Source organism: Pelophylax lessonae (assembly GCF_965119305.1).
Source record: "Pelophylax lessonae genome assembly, chromosome: 1".
In the NCBI taxonomy this organism is placed as follows: domain Eukaryota; kingdom Metazoa; phylum Chordata; class Amphibia; order Anura; family Ranidae; genus Pelophylax; species Pelophylax lessonae.
In genome coordinates, this window is record NC_138768.1 from 330,300,650 (window position 1) to 330,323,431 (window position 22,782).

The 22,782-nt window shown below is 43.9% G+C and overlaps 1 protein-coding gene across 2 annotated transcripts; it reads right to left on the minus strand.

Moving 5' to 3' along the window:
- Positions 1–190: 190 nt before the first annotated feature.
- Positions 191–21,017, minus strand: NGDN (neuroguidin). 2 transcript variants are annotated; one of them, XM_082243400.1, is made up of 10 exons: positions 20,924–21,017; positions 5,124–5,183; positions 4,922–4,993; positions 3,870–4,007; positions 2,491–2,628; positions 2,262–2,373; positions 2,011–2,179; positions 1,720–1,873; positions 482–568; positions 191–432 (listed from the first exon to the last, which is right to left on the minus strand). In XM_082243400.1, exons 1-10 carry the CDS (start codon positions 20,936–20,938, stop codon positions 277–279), a joined length of 1,101 nt encoding a protein of 366 aa, XP_082099526.1. In that variant the 5' UTR covers positions 20,939–21,017; the 3' UTR covers positions 191–276. The 2 variants fall into 2 exon arrangements, with proteins under 2 accessions (XP_082099526.1, XP_082099527.1); XM_082243401.1 differs by having other exon boundaries at positions 192–357; positions 508–568.
- Positions 21,018–22,782: the final 1,765 nt, after the last annotated feature.

A 22,782-nucleotide genomic window follows, 5' to 3' on the forward strand; every position in this document is an offset into this window, starting at 1 on the left:
ATAGTGGTAAACACATTACCTGCTCAGATATCACTAGCCCTTTTTAAATTAAACTCTTAAAAAAAAAACACACAATGTGACTACTTTTCCTTATTTCTTATACTATACAGGGGTCCAGTTCCTATTGGACTGATATCTGTAAGCAACAGGACCATGAGGTTCAAAGCTAAAGCAACCGCAACTGTCCATGGCATATATAAGTGGACCACATATTCCACAATAAAAGATTTATAACTGATAGTAAATACACAGAGTGGGAATTCTGTAACCAGTTCCTCAGAAATAAAGACAATACACGTTCTTGCTGGCCAGCCACAATCTGCACAGTGGTCCCGTTTCAGCGACGTTTCTTGAAACCTGTGAAGAGTGTTGGGAGAAGTCACTTGGCACAGCTGTTTCACTGAGAATAAAATCACACGAACAAACAAGAAACTCGACTGTAGCAATACAAAGTGCCAAAAGGAAAACCAACATACTGCACATGCAAGGGCAAGCAAAGGAAGTTACCTTTCTTCTTTTTTCCTTTCTTTGGTCCTTTTCTTGATTTCTTGGCTGAGGGCATTAGATCCTATATCAGAGACATTAGATTAGCCTTTAATGTATATTTAAAGCAATTTATTTGCAACAAATAAGAGCTTAAAGAAAAACTTCACTTTTTGATAAAAATCGTAAATTAACGTTTTTGAAGATAAAAAATGTGTATTTTTTTTTTCTCAGGAACATGCTCCAGAAAGTGAACTTAGCCTTTAAGATTTATATTCAATCTTTTCTCCTACATGTATGATATATCAAGAAAGATTAAAAGATAAGTTCACCTTTTGGAAAATGTTACATATTTCCACCCATATTTACGCTGGAACATGTAGCATGTTCTAGGCTCCTGCCGCCAATTCTGCTGATCTCTCCCCCACCAGCTGTCACTTTTTGAAAAGAACACGCATGTGTGGGGCTCTGACCACACAGCCGCGTCATTCATTCACAGTTAATGAGCTACAACTACTGTCCATCATTGCGGCTGATGGCTTGCAGTTCTCAAAATGCAAAGGTTTTGGTGAGCGCCTTCGTAGTTCATTGATTCTACCTTCTCTCAAGTAACTGCCTGCCTGTACAAGGTACAGGTAGACAGTTGTCTTGAGAGTCTGCATGAGCCCTACTTTGCACCCATGTTCCGCTGATCAGGGTGCAATGCTCTACAGGCTCCCCAGAAAAACAAAATAATAAATAACTGCATAAAATGTGAATTTATTATTTTTTTAGGAAAAGGTAAACTTTTCCTTTAACAAGTGCAGATGCCAAGCATAAATCAGCAAGTTTACTTATATTTTTCCTAACACGCACTCACCGCTCTTTCTTAAAGTCTTTAAAAAGCAATCCAGCGTACTCAAGGCATGTTCCCTACAGGGGAGGTGCATTTTCCAAAATAAAAAGTCCCTCAACTCCCCATGACCATAAGGGTGTGAAAGGGCTTATCACAGCTTGGAAGGAGGGGTGATATCTCAGAGTGCAACTGTTCCCTTTTTTCATTGAAAAACAGCACCATATACATACACCGTTCTTTTCATTATTTTATCCATAAAAGCTACAGCATTTAAAAAAAAAAAAAAAAAACACACTAACTTTATCTAAGTGTTTGGTAACGCATTGCAAATTTATTCCACAAAATGAACTACTAATACTCCGTTTTTTATTAGTACCAAGAACTCTGCATGCTCCTCTCACCTCTGTCCTTGTATCTCCTCCAGTGAGGGCACTGATGTCTGTGAAGTGCGTAAGAGAATTGAGCTGGGAGGTCATGGCAAGGGCTCTCTTTTTACGCGCCTTTTCTTTTTTTGTGAGATTCAGTCGTACCATCATGGACTCTTCATATTTTGTGCTTAGGAAAGGAAAATAAGAAAAACAAGAATCATTTTATGTGGTAGTTTTGTATTATGCAAAAAGCCAACAAAGATTTGCTGCTAAATCTGTAATGCTAACTATATGTGCAGACAGTGGTCTACACAAGCTACTCACCGATGCTGTTCCTCTTTTTCATGATGCATCATATGATAAGCTCGGCCCTCTCGGATCTCTTCTGGGGCATCAGTGTACTGTTCTTTCAGTTCCCGAATTACAGAACTGCTCAGAGCTCGTTTCTTGGCCCGCTCTAAGATCCTACGCTCCCGCTCAGCCTCTGTCTCATCTGTAAGATGGTTTTGAGTTAGGGCATAGAAAAACTTGTTTCCTGGGATTACAATAAGGCCATATAAAATCTTTTTTCTTACCATAATGCACAGGTGCAAGTCGTGGGGGAACATATCTCTTCCCCTTGCTATGGGATTTCTTGCCTTCCCTGCCTTCATCACTTCCTGATTCTTCCTGATCAGACTCCTCCAACTGGAGTTGTGGGCAAAGGAGAAACAGAAAGCAATGACTAAATGTATTCATTTGAAGAATGGAGGAAGCAGCATTGCATGTTGCATGACTCCACAGGTAAAAGCATCCTAACCTCACCTTGCTCATCAAGTTCTGAGGATTGGGTTTGAAACGCAAGGGATCGTTCTCACCGAGGCTCCCAGTCACAGCAGCTCTCACCAACTTATCGATTTGGTATTTTAGTTTTTGATCAACAGGACGCATTTTCTCCAACACCTACAAAATACAGAGGCCTCTAAACGCCTTCTCTGAAAGTACTCAGTAAATACTGAATATCATGCAATTTCTGCAAACAAGTATGAACTGCAAAACTGACAGTTTGTTAACATGCTGTAAAAGTATAATTCCACAGAAAGCATGCAAAAGCTTGTTTCTTTTAAATAAACCAAGAAGAAACGAAGAACAGATCAATCTATGTAGATTCATGCAGGTTAGCACTACAAAAATGAATCACTTTTAAACCCACAAATGACCAGTCGACGTGCCCTAGTCATGGCTGTTACCAACTTGATGTTTGCAGAACCCCTACTCCCAGACAGTGACTGCTGACATTCATCAGCAAATAACTGACTAGGGGATGGTACAGAGGCTCTGCTAGGTCATAAAAAAAATGTGTCCCTCTGCTCCTTACTGTCTAGTGGTGGTGGAAGACTGGACTGCTAAAATGTGCCCAAACTTAAACCAACATTTAAAATTCTTTTGACTGGAAACATTCCTTTATGAAAGGTACGAAACAGCCATATGATGAAGGGATATAAAAAAAACATTTTTACGTTCTTTTAACCTTCGTCACCCATTAAACATTGTGCTATTATTACACCCAAAATGCATTTGTATTTACATTCAACAGTGATGCTGGTATTTTTGTTATTCCCTCTCAGATCTGAAGTGAAACTTTGTTAAAGGTTACAATGCTATGGCGCTTACATTCTTGAAGCCTCTTCTTGCTACATACTTGCAGCTGTCTCCTTGTACCTCGTACGGGCAGTCAGTTACACACTGACATGAAGCATCAATGAACTACCTAGAGTGCTCAATAGCACCCTGGTAATTGATTGAAAACTACAAACCGACAGCCACAAAAGGCTGAGGGTGCGGGGGCTAGCTGCAGAAGTAACATGTAACACCCTGAATATGGGTGTAACGACAGGTGAACGTTAAGCTCTCCCTTTAGGGGAGAAAAAAATATACTCTTTGCTATACACATAGCATGTGATGATTTTGATTGGTTTGAAAAAGTCTTTGTTGTGTTGTATAGCCATTGCAGTGTTGCCCAACCATTAAAACAGAACCATAAGACAGACTTAACCATAGAAATGATACCACAACACCATATGTCTTCAAGCCATTTAAGATAAAAGATCAGTTCATTAAAGTTGGTAAACCTTTACATGGACCCCATGTTAGAGAACAAAAAATATATCATGCAATTTGATTATATGCTTTGCAAGACTCACTGTGCGCATTTCCACCAGTCTCATGATGGCTGGATTCTCTTTCAGGGATCTCCCATGAATCTTCTCCATCATAAGGTATGCAAGATCTTGCATGTACATCACAAGCAACTGATCTTTTAGTTCCAGGAAACTCAGACCCTGCAAAAGTAACACAAAATGTGAGTATACGGCTGCATAATCACAGCTGTTCATACAGCCACAATAAAGAAACATTCTGTATGACTCTCGAGTCAAAAGTCTTACACAGAACAAACATATTATAGCTACTATTATCTAGCTATGGCTAATATCTTCACCTTCTACTTTGCTATGCAGGGCCCTTCACACTTAAAGAGGTTGTAAACCCATACAAAATTTTTTTTTTCGACCTGAAAGAGAAACACATAATGAGCTAGTATGCATCGCATACTAGCTCATTATGAAATACTTACCTTAGAACGAGCCCCCGCCGTGCCGTCAACTTAGCTGTATGACGGGCAACATGTCCAGTCGCCCGTCTTCCGGGATAGCGGCATCCGGCCATCTGATTGGCCGGAGCCGCGGTGACGTCACTCGCGCGCATGAGCCGACAGTCACGGCACGGGGCTCTGAAGAAACGGCACCAGCGGCCGTTCCTTCAGAGCGCATGCGCCAGTGACGTCACTGGCTGCATGTAAGGTAAATATCTCCTAAACGGTACATGTTTAGGAGATATTTACAGGACCTATAGGTAAGCCTTATCATAGGCTTACCTATAGGTAAAAGTGTCAGAGGAGGGTTTACTTCCTCTTTAAAGAAAAGATAACCTATTTCTATTTTTCTTTTCTCTTCTACCAAGTGCATTTGCCAGATATGTGTGAGAAGGAACTATCAATGTGTATGACATGGCACTATAGGAAATGTAACATCTGGCTTGACGTTTTAGCTAAATGAGTGATACTATCCCAAAAAAATACAAAAACAATTCTATCTAAAAAGAATCTTCCCAAGGACCGCTTTTTAGATGGAACACCTAATCTGACTAATAAAATGAACAGATTTTCTTTAACTTATTTTACATAGAAAATAATTACTTTTTCTGTTGGGTACATTCCATCATGGATCTTCTGTGTTAAGCTCTGCACATGTGCTGTGACAGCAGTGACCTGTAATAGGAACAAACAATTCAAATGTCAGAACGCATAAACCTAAAAGACAGAAGCCTTTAGGAAAGATACAGTATGAAATGGATCATTGCTTGCAATGGAAAATATTTTTCTCATACAAGAATATTACCTGCTGATGCAATGTGCCAATCAATGTTGTTGCTGCAGACAGGTCTCTGGAAACTGTATCCTAAAGAAAAAAAAAATGAAAAATTAAGCTCTGCTTTCTGAGCAAAATTCAGTGTCGCTAAAGAGGACTTATGCTTCAAAATTAGGTAATATAATATACCGAAGAAAATTTTATGCTGTAAACATTGGATCCCCTGCTTCTTGGTCACACGTTTGCTATGGTTTCCAGATAGATGTATACTAAGAGACTGAGGTCACTAAGCTACCATGCTTTGGACTGGCTAAACAGATAACAGGGGAGAAAGCAATTTCGTCACATTTTTACAATGGCAGATTTGCCAGCATTTCTGGCTATATTGTGGGGGTCACTTGTGGAATGGTGCCATTTCGATTTCAAGTCCACTTGAATAACATATGTATATACCCATGTTTAAAACGTTTCTGCCTTCTAGAAAGTAAAAAAGAACAAAATTGTAGAATTACTGAAGCGAACAATTTACTGTACATAAATGAATGAGACACTTTAGAAAAATTACCCATTATTTTCATTTATTATATTTGCAAAATAGTTTAAGGTTTTAAAAAGTCGATTGATTCAATTATATATAAGACTTATTGTATAGGTTATTTAAAAGAGTTTTGCATAGAGTGATTAACCAGGCTTCCTACTGTATTGAGGATAGGTTAATTACTGTAATTTTTTGGGAAGAGCGAATTGTCTGCTTTTTAGGTTAACCATTCTCATATAATTCTATGTGGATCACAAATTCCTAAAGGAGATGTACAGCCAAAGTTTGTTTGGCTGTACATCTATGGATCACAGGAGGGCAGTTCGTTCTGCACTCCTGTGACCCCTTTTCAGCAGAGAGCGGAATGACATCACAGAAGTCAGTCCAGGCACCGCATCATCATTATAATGGAAGTCGGGATCTGCCAGGTGCCTGGACCAACACCTGGCTCAGCCTCTCAGTGGGCCGCTGAGAGCCTGAGCCGGTCACTCCGTCCCCTCAAAGTCAGCAGCTCGCTTCTAAGTGTAGAGGCGTCAGGGGACTGATGCTGCATCCACCTAGGTAAGTATGCATGGGGAAACAAAAGGAAACCCATACTTTTAAATTAGAAGAGACTATCACCGGAATAAAAGTGTAAACTAAAGTACCCAAGATGGTAGTAAATACTCACCACACCCACCGCTGCTCTCCACTGTACTTAATACTAATCAAAACAGTGGGGAGCTTGGTGGCACAGTCAGAGAGAAAAGGTGAATATTTACTACCTTCTTTCAACCAGAAACATTTGTTAACATTTTTGTTGTAAGAGTCAGTCACTTTGAAGTTAAGTTTGCTTTAAAAAATAATTTCGGGAATGCAGAGAGAGAAAAAAAAAAAAAAAAACATACTCGCTCAGTTCACTGGAGCACTAATCCCAACTGCAGCTTTCCCCAGCCGCTTCTACACTGAGAAATCAAACTCTACTGACTGTTCAGTTCTACCTCTGAGCAGAGAGCTCAGTATTCAGATCTCTGCTCTGCTCCTCAAGGACTCAGCGGAGTACTGGGCTGTGGATAGGGCAGGAGGGGCTGGCTCAGGCTCTCAGCGGCTCACTGAGAGGCTGAGCTGGCTGCCGGTCCAGGGATCTGGGTGGATGGGTGGATCCCGATTGTAAAGTCGGGATCTTTGCCAAGCCTGGACCAACCGAATTACATTAGTCGGCAGTGGGCTTTAGCCTTCTGTCAGCTGAAAATGGGTCACAGGAGTGCAGAACGAACTGCACTCCTGTGATTCATAGAAGCACAGCCAAAAAATATTTGCATTTACTTCTCATTTAAAGCAGTCCTTGCACTCAAAGGCACAGTCTTCTCAGCACATTAAGCCGCTCTACCCCGTTGAAAACGTGCTGTGATTTAAAAAAACTCTGTGGGAGAAAAATAAAGTTAGAAAAAAGAATACTTACCTTACACTCCCAGCGCCTAGGGAAGAGTGACAGCCCGATCCTCTCGGTGAGATCCTGGATTCAGGTGCTAGGCCCAGGGCTATCTCAAGGAGCAGGGGAAAGGGGGGAGGGTCTGGGGCTCAGACCCTCCCCCCCCGTCCCCTGGCTGCAAGAGTGTATTAAAAGAATTGCTTTCTCCCTCTCCTCTCCACCTCAGTGTTGCAGCCCCTTCCTGTCTACACGCATGCACTCCAGAGATGACTGCATGTCATTTCACAGGGTGGGATTCCTGATGGTGACAAAAGTGAACATGTCTTCTTAAACCTTGGTCCACATCTATGCATGTGAGGTGTAGGGCAGCCTATTCATTTCAACAGGCTGTCTTACCCGTGAGAAGCTTGGAAAAAGGTATCCGACCGTTTTGTGAGATCGAGCAGCACCATGAGGTTTGGAGCACACGATTGCTGATGCATCTACTATATCTGGTCTTCCACAGTACACAGAACATGGTAATGCAATTATTTTAGCAAACAAACTGATAAATACATTTTCTCACCAGCAGTATATAGCAGTCTTGTGACTTCTGTCAGTGTCTGGTTAAAGCTTGTAGGAGGAGCTTTTATTCTCCTCTGACTGTCCTTCAAAGCTGCAGGATCCTTGACCCTAAGTCTGGACAGTGCTGATTGGCCCTGTGCTGATCATATGCACCCTCCCAAGAAAAAGAAAAAACTCTCTAGCAATACACAACAAACGGAGCATGTGCAGAGTGCCTTCTAGGGCTCTCTCTTATAAGGAGATATATTAGGGACAGTGGAAGAAGGGGAGGATCAGAAAAGACAGGATCAAACAGGCTTTTTACGCAATGTGCAGGATCACCCGTTAGGTTCCACAGTAAGTATAATAAGCATGCTTTACTGCATATACAGGCTGATTTTACTGTTGTGGGTTTAGTAACAATAAGAATTAATGGCACCCATGTGCGTCTGCTGAACAGAAGTGCATTTCTGTGCATGTTGGGAAAATCTGCAATATTATGCACATTTCTGACACATATAGATGTGAACCAAGGCTAAAATGTGTTGAAATTGCCACTTGTATCCATCAGAAGCACATGTTACAGGGTGACAGATCCAGGAGTACAACTAGAAGACAGGAACACAGCATTGTCAGCCTATAATAGGAAGCTTCTAAACAAAGACCTTCATGGCTGGATCACCAGGGATTATTTTAAAACTGACTTTCATTCCCCTAAATAATTTACTTATCAGCACTACCCCCCATTAAGTAAAAGACAGAGTTTCTCCTACCCATTTACATTTTTAGAAAGCTTTTTTTTCTCCGACCCCACTCCCATTCTCACCTAAGTGAGAAAGGTGTGCTTCCGCAGCCTCCTAGGATATTCCCATGCCATATACTAGGGGGCCGCAGAAGCAGGGACTCACAGCAGCCAGTGGGCTGGCCAGTTGCAAGAGACAGCAGACTCCCAATGACATCTGAGAAGGAAGATAGTGATGCAGGACCCGAGCTGTGGCACCTCAATAGCAGATCCTGGCAGGACAATGGGGGGAGGGGGGCTCCCGATCGTCGATAGTTGACCTTGAGTCGCCAGGGACAGCTCAGTCAAAGTTCTGTAGGCACTGATGGAGTGCACCACAGAACTAGAGCATGCATAAATGAAATGGCTGTGAATGAGGGCGCATCCACCCTTCCAACTCAAATATGCGATTTCATCTTCCAGGACAGCTACTTAGAGAGATGATTGGCTCTGCCTTCTACAGGAAACACAAATCAGACAATTTAAAAAGCCCTCCCCTTTCCTCTGACCCTCAGTTTTTTTGTGTTTCCAGACCTCCAGGATTACACACACCGAAATGTTTTTTTTTTTTTTTTTTCTTGGGTCTGGTTACTGTGGTTGTCAGACCCCACTCTCTTTAGGTTACAGATGTAAGACTAATTGTGGCTTCTCTACTGTATCCTCATATTATTCTGAGTGTTACTTGCCTTAGGTTGGACAACTTTCACAGATCGGCTCCCCGTGAGGCTTCGGGGTATGTCCCGCTAGGTGCACCAGGGGAGAGGACCATGTGTGGATGCCTCTTCATGCTGCCTTCTCATCGGGTGTACCAAAATGGCGTCTGATGAAGCACTCCCGGTTACCGCAGCAAGAAGGCGCAGAACCGGAAGTAGTGGGGCACGCTTCAGTGATTCTCATCTCCCCAATGGCTAGCGGGAATGGTGGCTGCTATTTTGCTGCAAGGAGTCCTCAGAGTGGCTCAGGCAGCGGAGCATTGTTCTGGTCGGCGAGGAATTCACAAGCAGTGCACACCGGGGGTCCTCTTCCCTATAATGGAGCAGATTCTGACAGAAGACACCACTGTGGATAGAGCACCCGCTCAAGTTGATCCAGCGGCTGCTTCTTCCTCCAACACTGTTCTAAAGGTATGTGCCTCTTGGTGGGGGCTATTAGGGTCAGGGTGAGGATTCAGTTACAATCAGTGGAAGTTGTACTTTTTATTCTTTTGCTCTGTGGCATCATGCACACAGAGTTAGAAAAAACGAGCTACAGAGCCACTACCAACGCCAGGAAAAAGCAGCTGTAAAAACTTGCTTTTAGTAGCTTTTTCCATTGGCTTTAATGTGCGTTTAGCCTCGTTAGCTTTTAGCAGCGTTTTTCTGCCTCTATTCAAAATCAATGGTTGCCTATGAGCAGTCTTTGGTACGGCTTTAAGCCCATTGATTTGAATGGAAGTCGCATCCAAGTCAGATCAGGATGGTGCGACTTATGCTCTGAGGATCTTGAGGGGGAACTCCACGCCAAAAATTAAAAAAATAAACAGTGTGGGGGCCCCCCCCCTTAGGTTCCATACCAGGCCCTTTGGGTCTGATCTAGATTTTGTAGGGAACCCCACAAAAAAAAAAAATCCATACCAGACCCTTATCCGAGCATGCAGAGGGAGGGAGATTTTTAATAAAGGTCTTCTCAAAACCATCTCTTGTCATTGTTTACACTACACTGCCTTTTGTGGGGTGAATGGGTAGGGGTTGTACCCCATACTCATTCACATGGGGGGAGGTCCGGGATCTGGGGGCCCCCCCTTGTTACAGGGGGTGTCCAGATTCTGATAAATCCCCTGCCGGCAGACCCCCCCACAACCACCGCCCAGGGTTGTCGGGAAAAGGCCCTTGTCCCCATCAACATGGGGACAAGGCGTTTTGGGGTGGGTGCAGAACCCCCACTGTCTCAAAGCACCCACCTCCCTACGTTGAGGGCGTGTGGTCTGGTATGGTCCAGGAGGGGGTGGGGCTGCTAGTTTGTCCCTTCCCCTTTCCTGACCTGCATGTTCAGATAAGGGTCTGGTAAGTCTGACACTCTTAAAAGCAGCTGCAAAAAACGCCCTGTGTGCATAAGGCCTTTGTGTTCTTTTTACAGGCCGACAACACACTTAGGAAAAAGTGTGGAAATTGTAGGTCTAGGCTCCCTGATCATTATAAAAAACTATTATGTGACAACAAATGTATCTCCTCTGTAGCAGGTTCAGTCAGCTGTCTCTCTAAAGGTATGAATGTCCTCTTTGAAGGAAATAGTTTCCTCATTTCAGTCTTTTAGTGACAGGCTAGCTGGCCTAGGCCCTTCTACCTCTGTCTGCTACGATAGTTCCAGAGCCCTTAACCACAGTTTCAGCAGGATCTCTGCCTCCCCTAGAATTAGAAACCGTTATCTAGGGATGTGTCTGATGTAGAGGAAAGAGAGAATTCAGCTTCTACTTCCAATAAGGATTCTATTTCAGGAGGTTGAGGAAGCTGTTAGCTCACCTAAATATATTTTTCCAGTGGAAGGGATTGATGAGCTTTTAAAAGCGATCTATACTTCCAAACAAATTGAAGTACCTCAGCCGGCTCAGTCAGTGCAGGATAAGATGTATAGGGGTCTGCAGGGTCGTAAACTTAGGACCTTTCCAGTCTATCAGTCTTTAAAGGACATGATCCATTCTGAATGGAAAGAACCTGAAAGAAGATTGTTTCAAAGGGTCATAAGAGGCAGTTCCCCTTTCAATCTGAAGTGGAAGATGTATTTTTTAAATGCCCTAGATTAGATGCACCTCTATCTCAGATATCTAAAAAATCTGATCTCTCCTTTCAGGATTCAGGTGTACTAAAAGACCAAATGGACAGAAAAGCAGATGCACTGCTGTGTAAAGCCTAGAATGCATCAGCTTTCTCCCTAGGTCCAGCCTTAGCTTTCACGTATTTGGCTATAAATCTGGACGTATGGATTCAAAGATTGGATGGCTTACTCTCCTGAAACTCTGGTGGAGGAGATAAAACAATCTCTTCCCGTGGTGGCTATGTCAGTGGCATTCCTAGCTGACGCTGCATCTGAATCTGTTATGTCTGTAGAAAGAACATAAGCACTTCTTGTAGATGTGCTATCTGGCTGAAATCTTGGAAAGGGGATCTAACTTCCAAGAATAAATTGTGTGGTATTCCTTGAGGGAAAACTCATGTGGTTCTACTTTAGAGGAAGTATTGGCACGTTCTTCAGAAAAAAAGTTTTCCGGCAAGGGAAGGTAAACAATGGGGCAAGAAACCTTTTCGTCCCTTTTAGACACGAACTGAGCTTAAATCAAGTGGTTTCCAAAAAGAAGTGGTTGTTTAATAAAGACAAATCTAAAGGGGGGGGTGGGGGCTCTCTTTGCTCCTTCAGCCCCTTCCAAATGTTTGCAGTGATGCCAGATTAGGGGTGGAAGGTTGACAATGTTTGTCGACCATTGGGCAGAGATCACCAAAAATGCTTTCATTCTCCAGATTATAAGAGATGGTTACAGGTTAGAATTCAAACTCCCCCCACCCCAGAGATTTGTTCTCACCCGGCTGCCCACGGACTTGGAGAGAATGCAGGGCATGTTAGAACTTCTCTGTCTATGGGAGCCAGAGAGAATAATCTCTGCTGTTCCAGAGACCAAAAATGTCAAGGGTTTTATTCCCATGTGTTTTTGGTAAGAAAGCCCTCAGGCAATTTTTTTATGATTATCAACTTAAGTGTCCTTAACAGATTTCTAGTTTACAGACGAATCTGAATGGAAAGCATCTCTTTTGTCAGAAATCTGTTGTCAGAGGCGTTCATGATAACGCCCGATCTGCAGGACGTTTATCTTCACGTTCCAATTTGTCAGTCATCAAAAAATGTTAAGGTTTGCAATTCTCACTGAAAAGGGGCCACGTCACTGGCAGTTCAGAGCCCTGCCATTCGTCCCGGCAGCCCCGAGAATTTTTACGAAAATTATGGCCTGAGGTCATGGCCTATTTTCGATTACAAAGATATCAATCATTCCTTATCTAGATAATTTCTTAATCTTTGCTAGGGATGCACCAAAATGAAAATTTTGGGCCGAAACCGAAAATGCAGGATGCCCTTGGCCGAAAACCGAAACCGAAAATTACTTTTTCCCCAAACATTTTTTAAAGTGGATAGAACAGGGGCATACACCAAAAACAGGTAGTGACGTACACCTGTCGCTGCCACCCTGTCACAGTATATGTACTGTGATGGATTGGCAAGAGGTTAATTTAATTACCAATGGTATTTGTATTATGAAGCATGAGGGGTTAATGTATTGTCACTGCTGGTCACTCATCTATTAGTGACTGACCAGTGGCAGTTAATTAACCCCTTTGTGCTACATTAGTGCAACCAGTATCAGTGCAACCAGTGTTACTTAACACTGATACTGGTTGCACTAATGCAGCACAAAGGGGTTAATTACCTGCCACTTGTCGGTCACTAATAGATGAGTGACCAGCAGTGACAATACATTAACCCCTCATGCTTCATAATACAAATACCATTGGTAAGCTGCCTCAGCTCCCACCCCCCCCCCCCCCCCACTGCCTCAGCGTCCCCCTCCTCGGGTGTCCTTCATTCAAAAGTCCCACCTCTGGCCGGCGGCACCGCCTCTCAATGACGTCCCTACTACAATCTGTGCATTAATGAATGGACATACCAGGCAGGGGGGGGGCGGGGCGAGCGGCCGCTATAGAGAGAATTAATGTGATCCATCCCTGTCAGCTCAGCACGACTATGTGTGAATGAGAACAGAACTGACCTGACACCGGGCGGGGGGAGCGGCCGCTATTAGCTGTAACTATGTGAGAGCTTCACTTCCCTGACAGGCATGTATCTCCGCTGACAGGGAAGTGAAGCTCTCACATAGTTACAGCAAATAGCGGCCGCTCCCCCCGCCCGGTGTCAGGTCAGTTCTGTTCTCATTCCCCGCCTGGTATGTCCATTCATAATGCACAGATCATAGTAGGAACGTCATTGAGAGGCGGACGGCCGGCCAGAGGCAGGACTTTTAAAACCTGCCCTGCGCTGTGCTCTCCTCCTCCTTCCTCACGGCGGCCATATTTATTTTCGGCAATGTTAACCCATTATCGGCCGAAATGAGATAATTTAATTTAATTTCGGTGCATCCCTAATCTTTGCAAAAGAGAAAGAAAAGCTAGTAAGATATCTAGAGTTTATGTTTATCTTACAGACCCTTTAGAATCTGGGTTGGAAGATAAATCTGAACAAATCATCTCTGGTACCCTCTCAAGTTCTCTCCTTCTTGGGTTCAAAAGAGTAGATCAAAAGATATCTCTTCCAGCGGAAAAAAAAAAACAAAAAACCATTCTGTCAGCACAGAATTTCAAATTGTCCCCCAGGTCTCCTCTCATCAGATAATGCAGTTGTTAGGTCTCGACAGCAGCAATATTGTACTCCAGACCCCTTCAATCTTTTCTTGTTGGGATCGCAGGAAGGGATCCTTGAATTGAAGGATTTTTCTTTCCAATGTAGATTCTCTGGGTCTTTCCTGGTGGGAACATCAAGAACATGTTCAGAGGGGAAGGTCTTGGACACAGAGAGGACACCTGTAAAAGTTACTACAGATGACAGTCTTTGGGGTTGGGGAGCTCACTCAGAAGAATGGCAGGCTCAAGGACCCTGGTCGCCAGAGGAGGCGATTCAGTTATCCAGTTTCAGAGAGCTCCTTGCAGTGGGGAGTGCTTTGTTAGCTCTCAAACCAAGAATCCAGGCAAGCGAGCTGTTGATTTTTCCAGATGCCACAGTGGTAGCATACCTCAACAAACAGGGGGGCACCTGCTCAAACAGTCTCTTATCCTTGACCGAGAAGATCCTGACCTGGGCAGAGAGTCATATTGCGTAGATCAGGGCTGTCCACATCAGTGACTCAACAAATATTCTAGCAGTTTGAGCCAAGTAAAAGTCAGCAGCAGCAATTGGAAATTGAACAGGGAAGTCTTCCTGGAAATTACAGGGAGATGGGGAGTACCCTCAGTGGACCTCTTCGCATCCAGTCAGAACACAAAACTCCCAGCCAGGAGTCTCCTTCCTGTAAGGACCGCTTTTTGAGAACTTTGGATAACAGGGTGGCTATTAAGCCAGACCCTAAGGTTTTCTCCAGGTTTCAAAGGTCGCAAAAAGTAATCCTTCCTAGTTTTTGTACCTCCCTTAGAAATCTAGAGGAGGAAAGATTTTGTTGTCTTGATGTTAGAAGATGCCTTCTTCGTTATTTATAAATGACCAGTGAATTAGAAAATCCTCTCAGCTTCTAGTTTCCTTTAATTGGTTCACCAGGGGATCTAGGGCCTCCAGGAGCTCCATTGCTTGGTGGATCAGGGATACCATTTGTGAAGCTTACAGTTCTTCAGGTCAGTGCCCTCATAACAGGATTAGGGCACATTCTACTAGATCTTTGGCCACATCTTGGGCAGAAAGAACCGGAGCATCGTGGGAAGAAATTTCCAGGGCTGCGTTTGGTGGTCTTCTCATCAGACATTACAGAGTGCAAATGCTCTCTGGCCAGGACCTCTGCTTTGGAAGGAAAGTGCTGCAGGCTGTCGTCCCTCCCTAGGGTATAGAATGTTGCTTATCCTCTCTAAGTAGCTGTCCTGGAAGATGAAGGGTGAAACCCCCCCCCCCCCCATTAGACTTACCGGTAACGGTATTTCCATGAATCTTCCAGGACAGCGTCCGGTTTCCCACCCTATCCTTTTTTGGGCACCATGTCTGACCTATAGCTTGGTAGTGGTTTCTGAGTTTTCAGTCTTGTTTTCCTCTGCCTTGAGCACATTGGTGGAGGTTTACTTGATCTTCAAAATAACTAAGGGTCGGAGCAAGGGGAGGGCATTTTAAATTGTGTCTGATCTGTGTTTCCTGTAGAAGGCAGAGCAAATCATATCTCTAAGTAGCTGTCCTGGAAGATTCATGGAAATACCATTACCAGTGTAACGTGAGAAAAACCTACCCTCGTCACTTCCGGCCAGGAACAGCTGAGCAGCGCAGCAGTGCGCATGCTCCCAGCCCCGGATACCTAATAGAAAAGCTGAGGACCTGACTAGTGCGCATGCGCACTAGCAGGAAATTATCACGGTGTCCGTGAAAATAACCTACCCATGCCACGCTTACATTAAAACAGCTGTGCTACAATATAAGTCATGTCCGCTCCTTTTCCTGTCACTCCCCTGATCTTGGCTAGTAAATATAAAAGCGGCTCTCGGCTCCGTGATTTATGTTCTCATACACCCACCGCCGCTTTAATATTTACTAGCCGAGATGAGGGAAGTGACAGGGATAGGAGCGCAGATGACTCGTATTGCAGCAAAGCTGTTTTAATGTAAACGCCGCATTACATACAGTGCCGTGCAACCGGAAGTGACGAGGGTAGGTTTTTCTCACAGGTAGGTAATTCTCACGGAACACCGGCAAGTCTAACAGGGGTTAAGGGCTGCAGATTGAGAGTGGTATTAAACCATTTTTTTTCCCAATTAAAATAAACATGCCTATACCTACTTGCTCTGTGCAGAAGTGAATTGGGGCTGCTTTGTGCAAAAGCATTGCACAGAGCAGCCCCGATCCTCTTCATCTGTGTCCCCCGCCGACGCTCCAGGCACCCCCACTTTGGTGGGTGCCAATGCATGATCACTCCCGAGTCCTGCTGCTGCTTTGACACACACACAGCGGGACTCGGCCCTGCCCCCCTTTCCTTGTCACAGCTCTTGATCGACATCAATCAATCAAATGAGGGAGACAGCTGTGGGAGCCGATGCGCTTGTGCACATCACTGCAACGGTTCAGGTAAAAAAAAGTGGGGGGAGGGGGGCAAGCAGCAGCACAGAAGTTTTGTTTTTTTGGGTGGTTTTTGCAGTGGTTTTGGACAGAGCGGCGCAGATCCTCCTCTTCTGGGGTCCCTCGCTGGTCCTCCTGGCCACCCGAGTGCCCCCACAGCAAGCAGCTTGCAATGGGGCACTGGAGCTGAGCCACAGCTCCCTGTGTCTATTCAGACACAGAGCTGTGACCCGGCCCTGTCCCATCTCTCTCCTCATTGGCTCACTGGCTTTTACTGACAGCAGCAGGAGCCAATGGTTATCATGGGATTGGCTTTCACAGTGATCACATGATCAGGCACACATCCCACTGGCTCCCAATCATAAGGCATGACTGAGAGCGATCAGTGATGGCTCGGGTCAGTCAGCAGGGAGCGCATTCTCAGCACGCAACCATAGGCTGCCGTGGGTGCCTATGTACGGCAAAGCCCACATTTCTTGCCACCAAATCCATGCATTACCTGGTCAGCAAGAGGGTAACACATTATGGTGTATATAACATTTTAGTGATTGGCTTTCCATCTACTTTCAATAACATTTGCTTTAACCACTTCCAGACAGCCCGCATTATATATACGTCATTCGTTTGACATTAAATGGCATGGTTATGGCAACAGCTAGCTAAGCTACCATAACTCCATATTTTTTTTTATACAGTGGACAAATCTCTTTCACATAAAAGTGATCCCAGCGGCAGATTCGCCACAGGATCACTTTTAGAGGCGGCAGGAGAGGTGCCCCCACCCCCCGCTGTCTGGTCATCTCTGGGCTTACCGGACCTTTCGGTTAGCCTGGATCCGATCCGATGCTCTCCTTGGCTGGGCAAGGAGCTGAGTGAGGGCTAGATAGTCCCTGCTCTATGGCCTTGGATAAACTGAGCGACGTTCCTTCCACATCTTGGCCTTTAAGGGATGATTTTTTTAGCTCTTAAAGGCAAAATGCCTAAGTAATAGAGGGGAAATATTCCAATGGGGACACTAGTTCCGGTGACCTTGGGGGGCCCCAAGGAATTCCCTCAATTTGCAGGGATTTTCCTCTCACTTCCTGTTTGACTATAGGACAAGAAGTAAAGGGAAATCTCCGCAATGGGGCACAATTAGCGAAAAAAAATCTGACGGAGATTATCAGTTAGTCTATCCAAAATGAAAAAAAAAAATTAATATATATATATTAATATATATATATATATATATATATATATATATATATATATATATTAAAGTTTTGCCTATAGTTCCACTAAGTGTAAACAAGAGATCTGGAGTCATTTTGACCTCAGATTTTGCAACAAAGAGACCCTGTCATGTTTATTTCAATTACAATTCCTTCTATTAGGAATAAAAGTGATTTAAAAAAAAAAAAACAATTTAAAGCGCCCCGTTTTTTTCTAGCTTGCACGCAGAAGCAAAAACATACTTAAAGCGGAGTTCCGGGCACAGAAATGATTTTTTGCTGAACATACCCCCGGGACAGTCAGGGCGAGCACATTCCACAATGGCTAGCCTATGATCTGTCCCGGTTCGCACTTACCTTTTAGAAGAAATACTTACTTATAAAATTTCTTCCACAGCGTTTCCATCTCTGTTGTGGGCAGCTGAAGCCGGCGCGGTCCTCTTCTCTGTCTTCTTCCGCGTCTTCGTGTCCCAGAATGCACTGCAACGGCCCCTCTCGTCACTTCCGGTGCGGCGCCGCATTCCTAAACAGCTTCTGGGCATGCCCAGAAGCTGTTTAGCAGGGGAATGCGGCGTCGCCCGGAAATGACGAGCGGGGCCGGTGCCGTCGCAATGATTCCTGGGAGCGATGACGTTTAGCTCCCAGGAATCATCGCTAGGCAGGAAGTGACGGGGTGAGCCGCGGCTCCGAGGGAGGAAGCAGTCAGAGGTGAGTATTTACGATCTTCAATAAAAAGGTGAGTAAACAAAAAAAAATAAAAATAACTATCCAATTCCTTTTCAGGTGAGCTCTACCTAGCGGTGGGGCACAAAAAAAAAAAAAATCGTTTTTGTGCCCGGAACTCCGCTTTAAGTCACCCCCACATTATGAACAGTGTTTAAACCACACGTGAGGTATCACCACAACCATTAGAGTGAGAGCAATAATTCTACCACTAGACTGCCTCTGTAACTCTAAACAAGTAGCCTATAAAATATTTTAAAAATATTGCCTATGGAGTTTTTTTAAGTACAGTAGTTTATCTGTATATGTATATGTATGTATGTATATGTATTCGTGACGCCTTTGCTTTTGAGAACGCTCTGATTGGCGGAGCGAAACGCGTCAAGCCGTCCGAATACGTAATACATCACTTCCGGCTGCAACCACTTCCGGCTTCCGGTTACGCGGGTGGAACGCACGGCCATTTGTTTGGCGTCCCGCGGGTTTGCACAAGGCGATAATTTTTCCTGTACAGTGTAAGTGTTATTTGGTTTTGCGTGATAATAAACAAGTCTGATATACTGCACCATGATGGCCCTTTCTTTTTATGAATCGTGAGAACATAACCTGGAGATAGAGTGAGAGGCTTGTGGTGCGGTACCTTGTTCCTGTTGGCGATCCAGTGAGGGATCTACTCCATTTTATCTATTGATAAGGCGTTTTTTCATCCAACTTCTGGTGAGTGGGGAGCTGAGAGGGGAGCACCACTTCACCTGGATTGAGCACGAGCACTTTTTAATATTATTGGAGCACGAAGCACTTAAATTAAGCACAGAGACTTTTTTTCACTTTAACATTATCATGGACTATATAGTATATAATACATATTTGTATTTATAAGTTTTTTATTTGCACAAGTTTTTTTTATGTGGTATTTTTTTTTATGTGGTATTTTCATATATGGTATTCATAACTGATATTTATTGTGTGTACTTGTGTAATATACATATAGTTTTTTTAAGGTTGCACTTAGTATAATTTTGCACTAGCACTTTATATAATCACAATATTTTGAGGTGTTTACACATAAGCAGCGCAGGTACATAGTTGTTTTATTGTTTGAGAGGTATTACCTTTTTTACCTGCAGCAGCTTATATTGATTTAATTATTCAATTATTATATAATTATTTTTATTGTTTTTGGAGCATTAACACCTATTTATCCTAAGCGCGAACCCTTTATATTTGCACAGTAGTTTATCGCCATTCCACAAGCGTGCACAATTTTAAAGCATGACATCAGGTATTTCATTAATGTAACATTTTCAAAATACAAAAAATTTGGGCTAACTTTAACCACTTTAGGTCTGCTCACATTGCTGCTACTGCAGCAATGTGGCTCGTTATCGTATAGCGACGTAGTACTACGTCGCTGGACTCCTCCCCATGTAGGAGGCGCACTCCCGCTGTTTTCAGTCACAGCGGGAGTCGGGCCAGGGGAGGAGCGGCGGCCATCGCCGCCGCTCTTCCCCGATCGTCGGGGAATCGAGTGTGGAAATCCGCCCACTTGTGTAAACAGAGCGGGCGGATCTCCTAAGTGACAGGCAGGGTCAGATAGCAGGGTTCAGCATAGCTGAACATCCGATCTGTCCCTGTGTCACTCAGTCACCTCCCCCCACACACGTTAGTAAGCACCAGGCATAAATTAACCCCTCCCTCTCCAATAAAATTAACCCCTTCCCTGACAGTGTCATTTTTACAGTAACAGTGCATATATATAGCACTGATTACTGCAGTAATGTCACTGGTACCCCCAAAAGTGTCAAAAATGTCAGTCAAGGGTCCGATCTGTCCGCCGCAATGTCGCAGTCCCACAAAAAAAAAAAAAAATATTCGCAGATCGCCACCATTACTCGTTAAAAAAAAAAAAAAACACCAAAAAAATGACGGAAATCTTTCCCGTAGTTAGTAAACGCAATAACTTTTGCCTTACAAAATACGCTTATTGTGATTTTTTTTACCAAACATAGGTAGCAGAAAACAAATTGGGCAAAAATTTAAAAAAAAATTTGTTTTACATTTTTTGGGGGGGAATTTCATATAAAAAAAAAAAAAAAGTGAAAAATATTGTTATTTTTTCAAAATAAACACTCTTTTTTTTGTTTAATGGCGCAAAAAGTAAAAATCGCACAGGTGATCAGATACCACCAAAAGAAAGCTCGGTTTGTGGGAAATAAAGGACGTAAATTTCGTTTGGGTACGGCGTCGCACGACTGCGCAATTGTCAGTTAAAGTCACACAGCACCGAATCACAAAAAAGTGGCCTGGACGTAAGACAGCAAAATCCTCTAGTGGTAAATTGGTTAAGGTTTCCTTTTTTTTTTTTTCAATTTTTTTTAAAAGAGGGTTTTTTTAAAAAAAAAAAATATATATATATATATATATATAGTTTTCCTAAGAGCGTTACAAATACAAGTGCAACATAAAATATTGCAACGATCACCATTTTATTCTCAAAGGGCTCTGCTAAAAAAAAAATATATTATAAAATATATATATTATAATATGTTTGGGGGTTCTAAGTAATTTTCTAGCAAAAGAATACGGATTTTAACTTGTAAACAACACGTCAGAAATAGGCCTGGTCCTTAAGTGGTTAAATCCTGACTGCAGCAACAATACTCCCCATGAAGTGAGACCAACGTTCACACATACTAATAACATATACGGGGTTAGGGCAGACTATTTCCCGATATAACTGTATACGAGAGGATTCAATAATTTCCCATACAAACATAAAGAACACACGTGCGTCTGCACAACCCTTACCTCCACACTTGCCATGTCTCACCATACATCCAAGAAACTCGCATAAGGGGGTGGGCATGGACGGCTAACTCCTCCCCCTGCACACGAAGCCCGGAAGCGGAAATCCCTGTGCAAACTTTCGCCAGCTAGCCAATCACCAGCCGCCTTCTTGAATGAGTCACCAATCAGACATGGGATGTACGTACAGGAAGTGCAGATAAGAGAATCTCAAGTGGCCATTATTATTGTTGGCAAATGATTTCAGACATGTCGTTTAGAAAAAATAAGAATACAAGCCATTGCAATGTAAGAGTTTTGGTTTAGAAGATGATATTTGGGCGATTGAGTTAAATGTGGACGGACGAAATGTGGAAAAAAAATTGCTGCAATATATTCGTCTCTGTATTGACCACTTGTTGCACTGGAGCGCCCTCTCGTGGGCAAAGTGCAGATTGCAGGGTGGACAGGTATTGTAGCAGTAGGGCTTTATATGTTTACCTATGGTGCTGCTAATAAGGGTAGAATGCATCAAAGTGCATGCTGAAGTGGGAAAAAATTGCAAACAGGCAGAATTTTGAATGCAGAAGAGACGTGTGCAGCTCAGTGTAAAAATGTCAGCAATGCCGAGCTGATTGAAAGTCCACATATGTTTGGGAGTGATGTCAACGTGGCCTGGCCAATGCAAATGGCCAGAGATCAATTATAGCTCCCAACCTTCTCTGATTTCAAGGGAGCAGGGGCGGACTGACCATACAGCATTCGGGTACTGACCGAGGGCCTGGGGCCAGTAGGAGGCCCCATGACGCTCGCCATCTCACTATACAGGGAAGCTATCAGTATTGTAGTGAAGCCAGGTCTAACACAAACAGACTAAGTGGTGTGAGCTGGAGAAGGCACGGGGCAGAGGAATACACACCAGCTCTGTGCTCCGAGGTTGTGTAAGGCCCCTTTCACACATGCGGACCATTTAGATCCGCCTGTCAGTTTTTCAGGCGGATCTGAACGGATGCCCCATGCATCTCTATGGGACAGCGGAGACATGTCCGCTGACACCTGCTGCCATCCGATTCGATCCTTTCCATCATATCCGGACGGATGGAAACCCTATTTTCCATCCATCTGGCGGATCGGATGGGATCGAATGAGAACGGACAGGAGGGCTGTTCTCATCCGATTCCCCTATAGGGGGCAGCGGGGACCTGACAGCTCCATCTCCGCACACAGAGCGGAGACGGAGCTGCCATCCGCCTGCTCAGCGGGGGATCGGCGGATCGATCCCCCGCTGAGAGAAACTAAGTCCGCCAACGGAGCGGACAGTGTGAAAGGGGCCTTAAACTTTGAGCTACGGATCGTAAAAAGGAACATTTGATGTAGGAGTGCACAGACAGTATTTCAAATTTGATGGACCAGCAAGCTTCAAGTAGATGTGAATGTCAGTAAAGCTCTCTGCTCTGCTCTCTATATGACCGCTCTGACTTGCTGACATCCCTGGAAGAGCCGTGAGTGTTACCCATTGCTTATCTGCTGCAAGGAAATGCTACACTGCTGCTATCCTTTGTTCTTGCATTAAAGCTTATGTAAAGTGAAATTCTTGCATCTGCTCACTGTGGTTTTCTTATACTGAGCATAAAAAGCTGACTTGCCCTATGGTTGCTGAGAGAGGCGTAACTAGAACTCTCAGGGCCCAAGTGCAAGAACCCATGGGGCCCCCCTGACCAACAGCCTGGGCCCTTCCCACTGATCCCTGAGGTCCTTTGCTCCCATTTCAGGTTTTTTTTTATTACGATCCCATAGCAGGACCCTTTCACATGTTCTGCTGCGGGCCTCCTTCCTGCTAAACGCCAGAGTCTGGTCCCATGTGCGACCTTTGCAACCCTGGT

Bases quoted from the DNA above. Each gene is read 5' to 3' on its own strand.
- NGDN (XM_082243400.1), bottom strand. The intron at 2,374-2,490 runs GTGAGGTTAGGA...CCACAACTCCAG, and splicing joins CTCAGAACTTGATGAGCAAG to TTGGAGGAGTCTGATCAGGA. The intron at 433-481 runs GTGCAGTATGTT...GCTACAGTCGAG, and splicing joins TCCTTTGCTTGCCCTTGCAT to TTTCTTGTTTGTTCGTGTGA.